Source organism: Amblyomma maculatum, chromosome 9 (genome assembly GCF_055883805.1).
Source record: "Amblyomma maculatum isolate TAMU_Amacu chromosome 9, ASM5588380v1, whole genome shotgun sequence".
Classification (NCBI taxonomy): domain Eukaryota; kingdom Metazoa; phylum Arthropoda; class Arachnida; order Ixodida; family Ixodidae; genus Amblyomma; species Amblyomma maculatum.
The window spans coordinates 67,991,514-68,005,905 of NC_139352.1; the positions used below are offsets into that span (position 1 = coordinate 67,991,514).

Consider the following 14,392-nt stretch of genomic DNA (forward strand, 5'->3'; position numbering starts at 1 on the left):
TCTTTCCGCGTTGCGTTTGCATTACGCATCCGACACTTTCTACGCCTATGAGACTTAAGGAATACTGGGGGACTCAAATCGGTGGATTCGTCTGTGGTTTGAGTCAAAAGCAGACAGAATTTTTCGAACGCTATTTGCCGTATGGCCGGTACCGTGACGCAAGCAATGCGTTTATTTCCGCGTCCTTTCATTAGATCCCCCCCCCCCTCTCCCCCTCCTTCCCTCGAAAATAAAAAGCACACCAAGGATCCCACGCATGAGAAACAGCTGACTTATTGGGCCAGTCACTGGGAATGCTTCGAGTATCGCCCCTTCTCTGATAAAAAAAAGCAAAAAAAAAAGACATGCAAGGAAATTCTCTCGTATTATATATCGCATGTCGCTGGAACAACAGAATATCAGGTTGGAAGAGGGTAAAATATCAAAAACCTCTCCTACGAAGGCTTCCGCGGCAAACACATGATACATAGGTTACCTGACTATAAATAGTGCTGAACTGTGACGTTCAGTGGACGTAGTTGGACCAAGCACTGACTTATCAATAATAGCGGCTGCAAAGGTATAAAAAAAAAAAAAAAAAAAAAAAAAAAAAAAACCTGTTCCGACACCGGGAATCGAACCCGGGCCTCCTGGGTGAGAGCCAGGTATCCTAACCACTAGACCATGCCGGAGACGACGTTAAGTCAGAATTAGGCGCTACAAATACAAAAACAAAACGAGTACGATATCTTATTTTGGTTGTGATGTGTGTGTGTGTGGGGGGGGGGGGGGGGGGTGCGTAGGGGAGGTCATTTGAAAGCTATATCATAGCCTGCTAATGTAGAAATCTGTCCTTGGCCCGCTCCGCGATGGTGTAAGCAGACCAGTGAGGTGTCCCAATTTCACTCTCCAACGAAATAAATAATGTTAACCGAGGAGGTTTCAGGTACTGTAGGCTAGAGTTTATAAATTCGTGAAATTGAGCACCTTTTAATACAGGTAGCATTGATATCAATATAACCTAGGAAACCGTGCGCAAATGTTTTTGTTCCCATAATTTACGACAGCAGTATGAAATGGGTATTGAAGAATTTCCGTCGTCAAGCCATGGCAGACGTGGCGACGTTCTAATAATAGTAATAATAATAGCTGTAGTAGTATGAATGGTACAAATTTAGCTACAGCCGTGATGGTGCAGCGGTTAGGGCGTTCGACTGCTCTGGCCAGGGATGCGGGACGGAAACCCAGCCGCGGCGGCCGGTTTTCGATGGAAGCGGAAAGCAAGGCGTCCGTGTGCTGTGCGATGTTAGTGCACGTTGCAGAACCCCAGGTGGTCGACATTTTCGGAACCCTCCACTACAGCGTCTCCCATAGACTGAGTCCCTTTGGGGCGCTAAACCCCATAAACCAAACGAAACCAAAATGATTTTCTTGCAGGAACCGGAGAATTATTGATCAGCCACTTGATAAACTTTCCTTTTGTGGAATCACATGCTTGAATCAAGATGCATATATTGCACAAAACCACGGGAAATTATCCTTTCCTTTTGTGGAATCACATGATTGCATCAAGATGCATATATTGCGCAAATCCACGGGAAAATTACCGATAACAAAATGCTCTCTGTGGTTCCGACACATGTGTCAACTCTTATCCCACAGTCGGCTCTTATAACCGGATGATCGAACTGTGTAACGCCCTCCAATGAATGCGTCAGAGCATTGCACTTGTACTCGATATTACAGCCCCTCGGCCTCGGCTCTGGTTTGACTGAATTCCAAGAACGCTTCACTGTAGTTATAGATAGTTGTAGTACGTGCGCTTGACGCGATTTTGTTATAATCACATTTCCTGAATAAGCGGGGCGTAACCTTACAATTTGTTTCATACTGCTGAGAGAAATCGGGCAGAGATTTCAGTTTAACTTCCACCTATACTACTGCTACAACAACAACAACAACAACAACAACAACAACAACAACAACAACAACAACAACAACAACAACAACAACTACTACTACTACTACTACTACTACTACTACTACTACTACTACTACTACTACTACTACCCCTACTACTACTACTACCCCTACTACTACTACTACTACTATTATTAGTACCACTACTACTACTACTATCACTACTACTGCTATTACTACCAACACTAACACTGCTACTACTACTACTACTACTATTCCTACCACCACTGCCACTACTACTACTACTACTACTATTAATTCTACTACTACTATTACTACTATTATTCCTACCACCACTACCACTGCCACTACTACTACTACCACCACTACCACTGCTACTACTACCACCACTACTACTGCTACTACTACTACTACTACTACCACCACCACCACCACCACCGCTGCTACTACTACTACTAGTAGTAGTAGTAGTAGTATCCGGCACGTGGAGCCGACTACTACTACTACAACAACCACTACTACTACTACTGCTGCAACAACAAGAACAACTACTACTACTACTACTACAACTACTATACTACTACTACTACTACTACTACTACTACTACTACTACCACCACTACCACTGCTACTACTACAACTACTACCCCCACTACCACTGCTACTACTACAACTACTATCACTACTATTACTACCACCACTACCACTGCTGCTACTACTACTACTACTACTACCACCACTACCACTGCTACTACTACAACTACTATCACTACTATTACTACCACCACTACCACTGCTACTACTACCATTACTGCTGCTGCTACTACTACTACTGCGTAACTACTGCGGTGGCGCAGTGGTTACGGGGCTCGACTACTGTGTCCAAGGAAGCGAGATCGAATCCCGGCCTCGGCGGCTGCGTTTCGATGGAGACGAAACAGAGGCGTCCATGTGCTGTGCGATGTCAGTGCAGGTTAAAGAACCCCAGGTGGTCGAAATTTCCGGAGTCCTCCACTACGCCGTCTCTCACACCCAGAGTCGCTTTGGGACGTTAAACCCCACAAACCACCAACCACTACTGCTACTGCTACTGCTACTGCTACTGCTACTGCTACTGCAACTGCTACTGTTAATGCCTTCAGTGCACGTTAAAGAACCCCAGGTGGTCGAAATTTCCGGAGTTCTCCACTACGGCGTCTCTCATAGCCTGAGTCGCTTTGGGACGTTAAACCCCACAAACCACCTACTGCTAATGCCTTACTCCAAACTCCGTTTAGCTGAACATTCAGGCCACAGTGTTTTTATGCTGATACTTTTCAACAGAAGTCGCTGCGATCATCGAACGCAAGCCTTATATACGTGAGCTGAGCGGAGAATTGCTCTACTCTACAAACGGTAGATAGGCTTGGGATAGCTCTCTTTCTTGGCGAACATTTACCTCTCTGTCTTTAAATTTAATCACCCAACAAAAGACATGCTGAATTGCTACATATCCATTACTATATCAACATAATTAGTATATCAGCAATCAAAAAAATACTCATCGCTTCGGTAATCCACGCGAGAATATGATATCCCTCCCCCCCCCCCCCCCCCTTTACCCATGCATAACTACCGCTCTCTTAGATTTTCTAAAAAAAAAAAGAAAAAAAAAAACCAGTAGTATATCAAAACTAAAGGCCAGCAATTCAATTGGCATAGTAAATGGCGGTGCGTAAGGTTTTTTTGTTTACTAACATCGCTTCTAAAGAAAGCTAAACAAAGTTATTATCAAAACCAGTTACACAGGCGTATTAATAATTATAAACAAAAATAGCAGTTCCTTGATGAATTTCTGAACAGTGGCACGTCACCCAATGTTGTTAAATCTATTTTTCACGATAGTGTTATTTTATCCGAACCCGAGGTAATAGCATTAGCAAATAATTTTTCCAACTCATCTAATTATCCTTCCTCTTCGTTGTGCACACCTTTTCTAGAGCGCTGCGCTCATTCCTTCTTTGTTACGTCTATTTTCCAAGAAGATATTTTATCCGTAATTGCTCATTTAAAGATGGCCTGTGCTGGCGTTGTCAACATCCACTGGAAAGCATGTGAACATTATCCGATCATTATTGCTTTCACCGTTTCTCACCCACATTTACAAACTTTACAAACAATTTACAATTTACAAACAAGATGCTATCCATCTGTGCCAAATAATTATTGAGCAATTGTCACCTTATATAAACAAAATTTTAAAAAAATTATTTGAAATAAGGTTGTGAATGTATGGAATATTGAAAAAAAAAAAATTAACATACTGACAGATATTCAACACTACTTTCGGCGCGACCTATCTACGATACTGCGATCGCTGCTCTCATAGATTGCAGTATATGCTGGCTATTGATAAAGAAACATTCTCAAGCAGTATTCATAAATTTCAGTAACGCATTTGATTCCATCGATCACAAGTTTCAGAAACTCGAATCATGCGGAATCATTGGGCATCTACTAATGCTCTTGAAGAGCTTTCTTCGTGACCTAGGACACACAGTCTATGTTAATAACCATACAAATATCACAGCTCTGGTAAAAAAAGGGGTCCCACAGTGTTCTTTTCCAGGCTCTATATCGTTTCTACTCTACATCATAACGATTATCTTGTTTTAGGCATTGCAACAGTATATTATATATACGAAGATGCCTCTACCATGATATCGCCGCACCATGCCATTGACCAGCTCGTATATAACCTGCAAAATGACCTTAATTTTCTTGAACACTGGTGCCATACGCCTGGCTGTCAATGTTAATAACACTTGCTTTCAGATTTTCCATCCCCCTCAGAAGTTACTGCCTATCACATCACTAAATTAAATTCCACTGCCACCTTGTCGCACGACCGAGTTCCGTTTCTGGGTGTTGTTATTGGCCCTTACCGAAAATTCCATCATCGTAGCGGAAACTTGCAAGGAAATTCCCAATCCAAACATCATTATCTCTGTACTACGCATTCGTCCACATGCAGCCAATGAAACTATGTCATTTCATCCTGAGGTAGCGCCTATCATATTCAGGTTTTGGCCGGGTCGTAATAAAACACCAAAATCAAGCCATACGCATCATAACCTGTTCCCCTCGAGTCACCCTTGCGCATTCTGTTCACGGATTTAAACGTTGTATCCATCTCGGCCCTTTATTTTTATAATATCGGTATTCTATTCTTCTTGAGATTCTTCATCGTCCGCTCCCGCTAAGCATTTTTCGCCCCGACACGATCATAAACTACAGCGTCACATGGCTCGCGCTGGGTAATATATTTCTATTACCTAAAGTCAGAACTACGGGAAACAATGCCTTCATTTTTTTTTTTACACATCATTTTGGAATTCTGTGATTTTGGACACCAAGCAAGCTAATACAGTTTCTTTTTTTGAAATTCAATTTAAAAGATTTCCTTCTTAATATGCAGTTTTCATGTTATTTATCCCATGTATTACGGCATCCGAGAGTATCTTATTGTACGTTTTCCTGTCGTTTTGTATTTACTCTGCCAGTAATGTATCTCGCACTACCTATCTTGCTATTTAATTTCTTTGTAGTTTAGTAATATAATTTGTGTACATAAGAATTATTCGTTAGTTGCCGATAGAAATTTATTTTCATGGGAAGTCCCACCTGCTGTACGTTTTGCGTCATGGGGCCTCTCGCTGTACATTTTTGTATCTTATTTTGGATTCCCTAAGAAACTGTCAATTTCAACATCCAAACTGCTATGTCACTTCCCCACTCAATCATCTTTGATCTTGTGTGAGCAATGATCACATAGAAAAGCCGGACCTTGCTTGATCGTTTACATATATACACATTACAATATATTGAATTTGAAAAGTGGCTCGAAGATCATTTCCTGTATTTTTATTTCCAGTTTGCTTTACGTATTAGCGTGCTTTCTGCCATGGTTTTCTCCAACACTAGTACGTTTTGTTCGTTCTTGGATTTTTTTCTAATATCCGACTCGTGTATCAAATTGACATGTATATGTTATGTTATCTGTTATGCCATTTTCATTTGCACCAAAATTGGCGCGCAACGTTTGTGAAGAAATGGCTTCTCGACCATATGGCTTTCTTTACTTTTTCCTCCGCAATTCCTCCTCTCATGTGACATTATGCGCACTTAACCTTGCTTCTCGCTCTGAATCTCGCAGTTAGCCTGATCCAGTTTTTTCTTTGCTTTTATTCTGTATCTCGCCAAGGGCGTGCGTGCAGTAAAGGCAAGCAGGAAACTTAACCAGGCCAAGCGTCGCGGGCAGGTCACGTGTGGGTCGGTCTTCACCGGTTCTCTGCAGCAGTTCTCAGTGCTCACAAGGTTTCTCGCCGGCGGCACGGTGCCGGGGAGGAAAGAAAAAGCAAGGCAAGAAGGGGGAGAGACTAATCGAAGATACAGCGGAGCGTGGATTCGGGTGGTTTCCCAACGACCCTCAGCCTGCCCAACGCCCACCGAGCAAAAAGGATTCCCTACTCCACTCCACTCTAGGGTACGGTTGCGGCACAGCTTCACCTTCCCGCCAATCCACGTACCGCGCTCTTCAAATATAGTGGTATTCCGCTCGATCCAGCAACCGCGCGCGCATCTTCGTGGTGCCCTACTCTGCTTTTATCATCGGTACTCCGCCGTTTCCCAACAAGGAGCGAGTGGCGCGCTCAAGGCCTTCCTTCATCGGCGCCCTCGCAGCAGTGGGCGAGTGCGTTTGTTGCGTTGACCCAGTGCCGGCGTCGTTGATTGAGGCCGTTGCGACGTTGTTTTATCCGCTCTGCAAGCATCTGGCAACAACCAGCCAAGCAACAGGAGTGCGCGAATAGTGTTAGCGTAGTTGCGAAACCGAAACCAACTCTGCGTTTCTTCACAGCGCAAGCATTTCAACCGCGGCTCCGTTGCCGCCGCCGCCCACTGTCACCGTTTTGCCGCCATAACGAACTTCTCCGTGTCGTGCGGGAGCGGCGAGGTGTAGGTTTGCGGAGCGCGTTCTATTTCGAGGCAGCTCTTCGGTTGAGCGCTCCGTTGCCGCTTGTGCAGTGTGTGCGCGTGTGCTGCTGGGTTTCGAGCGTTCGCGGTAGGAAACCATGCCTTCGAAACCAATGGCTGTGTCTTTGACGCTGGTTGTGTTGGCCGCCATGTTGTTGCTGTGCCTTCCACGTGACGCGGCAGCCGATAGCAGTGGTGAGTAGCCAAGTTCACGGCTTATTGCCTTGCACCATTTAGTTGGGCCACGCCCACCAGGCGCGTTGCTTCCCTTCTGTGCTTGTAACGCCGTCACAGGTGATCACGCTCGAAATCGTGCGAGCATGCAGAGTGCCATTGCGCATGTATCGGACACGTGTTCCTCTGAAAGTAAATATTGCTGTACGTAAGATGCGCCGAGTGTAATGTTTACCGGGCAATCTCAATGGGGCGTGGGCTCTCCGGCATGGAATATTCCATGCCTGAGAGGAGAAGGGTCGTTCATTATTCATTTGTTTTGTTGCTGTCGGTTCAGAACTCGAAGTATAATGGTCACAACACTTTCTTTTGGTATTACTTGTCAAGCCAATAAGCTCGTCCGAGCCCTAAGCAAAAGTTGACCTTTCAGACAAAGTGGTCTTGCATGTAGTGCGCGACAAATTTCAGCTTGGGGTCGAGATCACACAATTATGCTGATGAATAGATTGGCAATTTGAGCGCGTCTATTATCGCTCGCATCCTACTCTCAACGAAAACCTAGATAACAGACAGCAGAGAGGAAGATAGTATGCGGTAGTGTTTTTGAAGTACGAAACTACAGGTCTAGCCTCTACTGGCCGATTTCGCAAGTCATATACGTGTCTGGAAACCTGGACAGCGAGTTTTTCGACACGGTTTACCGAGGTTTCGCTACTTCCGATTTAATTATTCCAACGCAATGACAAATCGTCCTTCTCGGTGTGGACGTATCGAGTTGCAATCGGGTCATGGGAAGGTTTTTGAAATCGTTTTTTTTTTCTCGGCAATAAACACGAGCTTAGCTGCATAAAAACGCCAATATAATCAGGAGTCAGCTAATTAATTTCTACTTCAAACAATAATTGAATAGAGTTGCGCTGAGTAACCGGCATGACGGAATTGTACATCAAGGTCATTTCCTGTATACTCAACCCTGTTTTGCACGCTCTTGGCTCGCGAGTGACGTCTTGGAGCGTTTCATCTCTCCCGGTACCATGCTTCTTGTAAAGTGCTCTTGTGACCACATTCGCAGGGATGATCAAGTACATCGGCTGCTTCCAGAAGCTGGCTGACGTCAGCGGCGCTTGCGGGAAGAAGAAGACGGAGTTTACTGCGTTGGAACAGGTGTTCGGCGGCGATCCTAAGCACAAGTCGGATAGGGAAAAGAAGGGCCTCTGCTGGTGGGTTTTTCACGCTTCAAAAGAGCTCCTTGGCGGAACAGTTGGTGCCATATGTTTCCGCCTTCGCCGGCAGAAAAATATCAAATCCTCTCGATTATTGGGCGAACTGAACTTCCCAGCGTGTTTTTCGGAACAAAGTAGAAGTGCCAGCTGCTAGAGAGGCATTGGCAACGCTCTTGTGACCAATCGTTAAGAGCTATAAATAAGCTTTCCCTGCTAAACAAGGTGCATTTCGGCAAGCCACCTAGTATGCTCCAGAAGGCGTATTTCTTGCTCCCATACTGCACCAGTCTTGATATTTGTGATCCTTTCCGAAACAATGAGCTTTTATCTCTTTAAAAAAAAAAGAAAAAAAAAAACCTAGACAGCTGCTCCCGCTGTTGTCAAAAGGCGCCCTGAAGGAGGCCGCCTTACCAGCCGTCTAATGTTGACGACAAGCGCGGTAAACGAGTGATTGTTATCATTACAGGGAAACATTTTGTATCCACAGTATCTTATTTCAAATTCTTCAGAAGAAAACATAAAAAATCACAGCCACGCTCGGTGCCACCACCATGCGGCCACGCGCGGTACCGTTCTTAAAAGGCAACTCCGGAGGTTTTTCGGTACTGGAATATTCTGGTAAAAATTTTACTGTAGGTTTTCCTCACCACCTTGACGCATTCTGCCATGTTTGGGTGCCGTGCGATAATTCATAAGCGCACAACACGATTTTAAAATCTGAAATTTCTGTGGCTTCAACTGAGGCGATTTCTGCGGGCAACACTGCATTTGCGGCGTCACAAACATTATACCCGCGTTATTGCCCAATCCCGGAGTGGTCATGAAATTTTGAGGCCTGTATTAGGTTATTTAAGGCGTTTTATGTACTGCGTGATGATTTCCATATTTTATTCCCATCATTCAACGCGCATGCGAGTGTTTTTCCAATACTGTATGTGACGTCATCGTTTCTTCACCGGAAACGTCATTTGTTGCCATGAAAGCAGTTTCGGTTTCGATTTACTGTTTTTCTTTTTGAAAATAGTTTTACTTTTTTTTTGTGCTGGAGTCAGGACACACTGAGGAATTTAATGTAATCATAAACTCAGAATGTTGAAAAAGCCACCGGAGTTATGATACCGCGGCAAGCAGCACGCATTTCCTGTCAAACTTCTATGCATTGAATGTACTCAAGCGGCTTTTATATAAGGGCGTGATTTATTGCGCCTAGGGTTGAGGTTTGCTCACAGCCATTTTTGCTCACCCAGAGGGCTATGGAACGAAAAATGATAGGGGTAACATTAAGAGATAAAAAGCGTGCAGAGTGGGTCAGAGAAATAACTCAAGTTACCGACATTCTAGTGGAAATTAAGAAGAAATGGACATGGGCAGGACATGTAGTGCGAAGAGAGGATAACCGATGGTCGCTGAGGGTAACAAACTGGATTCCAAGGGAAGGAAAGCGTAGCAGGGGGCGGCAGAAAGTTAGGTGGGCGGATGAGATTAAGAAGTTCGCAGGGGTCAAGTGGATGCAGCTAGCACAGAACCGGGTTAAGTGGAGAAATATGGGAGAGGCCTTCGCCCTGCAGTGGGTATAATCAGGCTGATGATGATGATGATGATGATTGCAACGGGTTATAGTAATATCCACATGCGCGTATGAAACACACAGTGGGTCAGAAAACATAAAACTACGTAATTGAATTTTCTATTCACGGCAGTGTTTGAACAGTGCGGTCGAATGCAAATCCTATGTTAAAGGGGAGGATACGTAAGGTAATTAAAACCTCGATAAATATTGATCGGTTGTTCACAGCAAAACGCATCGCGGTAAATTCCGAGGGCGACGAGGAACGACAAATGACAGTGCGAGCGGTGTAGCTGTTACTTTGTCTCTCTTTCTTTGTGGGTCTCATTTTCTCGCGCTATTTTAGCGTTTAACCAAGGTTCGCATTGGAAAGCCTTTGGCCGTGGCTATGACAGTTTGCAGTGCGAATTTCGCCCGTGAGAGGATATAATGACTGATTTAACTTGATGATCATCCTTTAGTGTAACATTTTTTAACCACTTGACGGGGCAGTTACTTTGTGAGGAATGAAGAAAATCTGTTTCATGCGCAATTAAATGCTTGCAATCCTTGCTGTCAGCGACTGGTGCCAGTATGTATAAGATACAGCTTTAGGAAACATCAGTTACTATATCTATGGGCTAGCGTACTCACGCGGCGTGTGGAGGAAACCAGTTTTTCGTATTGGACTATATCAGACAAGCCACTGGCATCAAAATTATTGAGCTTATAATTTGTTTAGATTGTTAATTTTTTGTCTAGGTACAGACGGAAGTGTTTGAAAGGTGACCTTCGTAAAGCGACAGCGACAGTTTCTATTACTGGCAGCCAGTGGCAAGCTCAGCAACCGGCAGAGCTTTTGAAGAATTTCACGATTCAGATTCCGTATGCACCACATGAGCGACGGCGCATTGCCATCAAAAGGGTGCGAGGTCTGAATTCGGCTGGTGTCGAATTACTTCGAAAAGTTTCTATTTCTGGGAATAGCAATTGAGGGCTTTCTTTTCAAGCTTACGGCTGCGTTCCAGGCACAATCGGTGCCACAAGGACGGGTGCAAGGGATGCAGCGCTTGTCCACGATCCAGCCCCTGCAGCTTCCGGAGAGTTTACCATTATTATAAACATGGAACGAAAAATGGTAGGGGTAACATTAAGAGATAGGAAGCGTGCAGAGTGGGTCAGAGAAATAACTCAAGTTACTGACATTCTAGTGGACATTAAGAAGAAGAAATGGACATGGGCAGGACATGTAGTGCGAAGAGAGGATAACCGATGGTCGCTTAGGGTAATAAACTGGATTCCAAGGGAAGGAAAGCGTAGCAGGGGGCGGCAGAAAGTTAGGTGGGCGGATGAGATTAAGAAGTTCGCAGGGGTCAAGTGGATGCAGCTAGCACAGAACCGGGTTAAGTGGAGAAATATGGGAGAGGCCTTCGCCCTGCAGTGGGTATAGTCCGGCTGATGATGATGACGATTCCTTTGTTCCGCCGCAGCAAGTACTCGAGCTACCTGGATTGCTACATGAAGAACGTGCGGCACAGCTGTGGCGACGGGGCAGGCAAGTACGCGCTCAAGTTCCTCGAGTCCACGACGCAGAAGCACGTGCGCAGCGCGTGCCACAAGTTTGACAGCCGCAAGTGCAGCTCGGCCGTCGCGCCCTCAGCTTCCAGCCTGGCCGTCATCTGCGTCTCCGCCGCCGTGCTGGCCTTCTCCCTGCTTTTGTGATGACGCAGTCTCCGAACTTTATAGCTGCTCCGCGCTATGTAGACTGCTTTCCCGTGGCGTCAGATACGCCATGATGATGTACCATGGGCATGTACCTTCCGCAAAATTATTTTCAGGTGCAGGTGCCGAAAAGCAGCTCAGAAGACTCAGACTGGTGCCGTACACTCCTGGTTCACCAACATGGCGTCCAGAGTGAGTGGCGTTGGTGGAAGCCATATACATGTCCGCTGCATTACGCGTTCCCCCGCGGCCACGGAAAAAGAGTGGCCTTCGCTCTTTTTGTGTTTTGCTGCCATTATTTTGTTGAAATTTGCCTTATTGCTGCCATCTGTGTGTCACAAGTCAACAGACATCTTTTTTGACAAAGCTAGAAACTGCCATAACAGGTGGTGGCGCACCCTGTACTACAGATGAGGCGCGACATACGTATGCGCAGATGAAGCTCTTGCACAGGTGCTGCGTTTGTCTTTTTGCTTCATTTTGTGTGTGATCTTTCGTTGCAACTTGTCTCCCGCGGTTTAACGCTGTCTTTTGTGCGTGACGCGTCCCCAGACAGATCGCTTTCACAAAGCCGGAAACCACCACAAGCATGTGGTAGGTGACCAAGTAGGTGGCTCTCTCGCGTACCATCGATGCAGCTGTTGGTTGTGATGGGGTTAGTGACTATTTGTGGAGTGTACTCACGAGAGCTCGCATGACGTCATTGTCGTGCGCAGTGGGGGTTGCGGGCGGCAGGTCTCCTGCATGACTATACTACTGTTAATGAGTTTCAGCTAAGCGCATCCTTGTGATGAGCTTCCAACTCTGGCTGCTTGGAGTGACAACCCATATGCTGTGAAATCCGCATGCAGACATTCCCGCAGGCGTAGAGCGACCGCTGGCAGAGACAAGCGTCACTATATGGGTTCTCCCAATGGATCTCTAGTGCAGATGCGCTTCGCTAAAACTCCCCTGTTGCGCAACAAAAACGCTTTTCGGACCATGGCTTATGCTACACTGGGCTCAACATTTCGGTCACTTTACCCTGATCTCCTCGTACCGCTGATACCGGTGTGCTATCGTTATGTGTGTGCCAATGCGTCTGTACCACGTGCGTTTGTGACGCGTAAGTGCTTAAGCCTAACATAGTTTGAGAACTACTTGAACGGCCACAGGCTACATATATTTCCCCGAAGTACTTGATGAACCTTATTTTTCGTAGTACAGTATTTACCTTTAGACGGAATGTTTTATGCAGATACATGGAGAAAACAGGTTTGAAACGCTCTCCCTCAGGGTATTTTTTCTTTTATTAATGCTCATGAAATCAAAAGGATATACTATCATTAGAAATCAGATGATATTCTTCAAGAGCACTTCATGAACACAATATACTCACATGACCGCTATTTTCTATACCGATTGTAAAAGTCATTAATATCTGGTCATCAGTGTATGTTTTCGTAATAGTGTTCTACTTAGCGGTTCTGCAGCGATCTTTTTTCTGCTACTAGAGCGGCTCCTTGAAGAATGAAAAACGAAAACTAAATAGTTATTGCCATTGTTGGGTGCATGGATAAATATTGTTTACTGCTATTTTTATGATGATTTCATTTTTTTTTTCAGGCTCCTTCAGTACTAGCGCCTATAAATTCAGCCTTGAATACGATGCATATATTTGTGCTGTGTTTTATTTGAAGTGTTTTCGAAGACCTTCCCTAGTGAAAAAACCCTGATTCACAATAACCTCCATACAGACTTCTCACACTAAACTCATATCAATCTCATATCATCTCATACAAATATCATTAAACATATGAGAAATATATGAGATTGTATGAGATTTGTATGAGTTTAGCATGAGTTCAGTATGATAAATTTGTATGAGGTTATTGTGGCTCATACGGTTTTTTCGCTAAGGTTGTTTTTGAGAAAAGCTCTTCTGAGTCTTCCTTTTACATGTTCTAGCTTGTACAGACTGAGGGTACAACACTGATACTTGCGCATTTGCGATGATAGACATCGAAGTGACATTCACAATTTCGATAGCGTGGATTCTGTTCTTATCCTCGTATGGAAAAACTCAACGTGCCTATTGTATACGTGCCTCACGATACTCGACTTTCGCTGCCGATAACATACTCTTGTATATATGCGATGACTGCTAGGAACGAAATAAAGTCACTTCAAACCCTGAACGCGCAAGCTTTCTCATGAAATGTCCTCCTTCGCGCTTCTGCTGTTTACGAGTCCCCACCGAGCGAGGCGCAGGAAAAATGAGTCTGCTGGCAACCTTGGAGAGGAAGACAGACCACCATTCCTGGCGAGGGAAACATAAACTTCAGACTACCAACAGGCGTAACTACCCTACTGAAAAAATTGTATGAGGCAATAACCTCACATTTTCTCACGCAGTCTCACTCAATTCACATAAAAAATTACATACAGGTCGCATATAATTGCGTAAGATCTCATAGTTTCTTCAACATTAACATAAATTATGGAAGATATTTTATGATAATGATGTGCACCGTATGAGAGTGTATGTGATTTGATGAGATTGTGTGAGGTTATTTGCACGTAGAACTTTTAATTGTTCAGTAGGGTAACTTTAAACGGTGGCTTTTAGATAAACAGTCGTATGTAAAAGAAGAAAAAGAGGCATCCTGAATTTCATTCGCGCCCATCGCTAAAAGAAATCAGCTGCTGCTTCGGTGCCGGCGGAAATGGGTTCTTTCTGAACTTTCGTGTAACATATATTATGCAAGACAAAAAAGCCTATTTAATTTTTTATCCCGGGTTTTCCGTGTCAAGG

General features: G+C 44.6%; 1 protein-coding gene, 1 long non-coding RNA gene and 1 other non-coding gene across 3 annotated transcripts in view; 1 reads left to right on the forward strand and 2 right to left on the reverse strand.

Annotated features, from left to right (window-relative positions):
• The window catches only part of LOC146179297 (uncharacterized), a 625,697-nt gene that overhangs the window by 446,660 nt on the left and 164,645 nt on the right, over positions 1-14,392 (reverse strand). The window lies entirely within an intron of this gene.
• Positions 600-671, reverse strand: TRNAE-CUC (transfer RNA glutamic acid (anticodon CUC)). Its single transcript has one exon. It is a non-coding gene; the product is annotated as a tRNA-Glu (tRNA).
• LOC146179301 (uncharacterized) lies at positions 6,634-13,775 on the forward strand. The gene is made up of 3 exons (XM_084578955.1): positions 6,634-7,128; positions 8,180-8,327; positions 11,367-13,775. Exons 1-3 carry the CDS (start codon positions 7,032-7,034, stop codon positions 11,596-11,598), a joined length of 477 nt encoding a protein of 158 aa, XP_084435081.1. The 5' UTR covers positions 6,634-7,031; the 3' UTR covers positions 11,599-13,775.

What these genes read in the sequence shown, in the direction of transcription:
- LOC146179301 (XM_084578955.1), top strand. Translation starts at nt 7,032, where the DNA reads ATGCCTTCGAAACCAATGGCTGTGTCTTTGACGCTGGTTGTGTTGGCC. An exon ending in CGCGGCAGCCGATAGCAGTG is followed by an intron (nt 7,129 to 8,179) that starts GTGAGTAGCCAA and finishes CCACATTCGCAG; the next exon opens with GGATGATCAAGTACATCGGC. An exon ending in GAAAAGAAGGGCCTCTGCTG is followed by an intron (nt 8,328 to 11,366) that starts GTGGGTTTTTCA and finishes GTTCCGCCGCAG; the next exon opens with CAAGTACTCGAGCTACCTGG.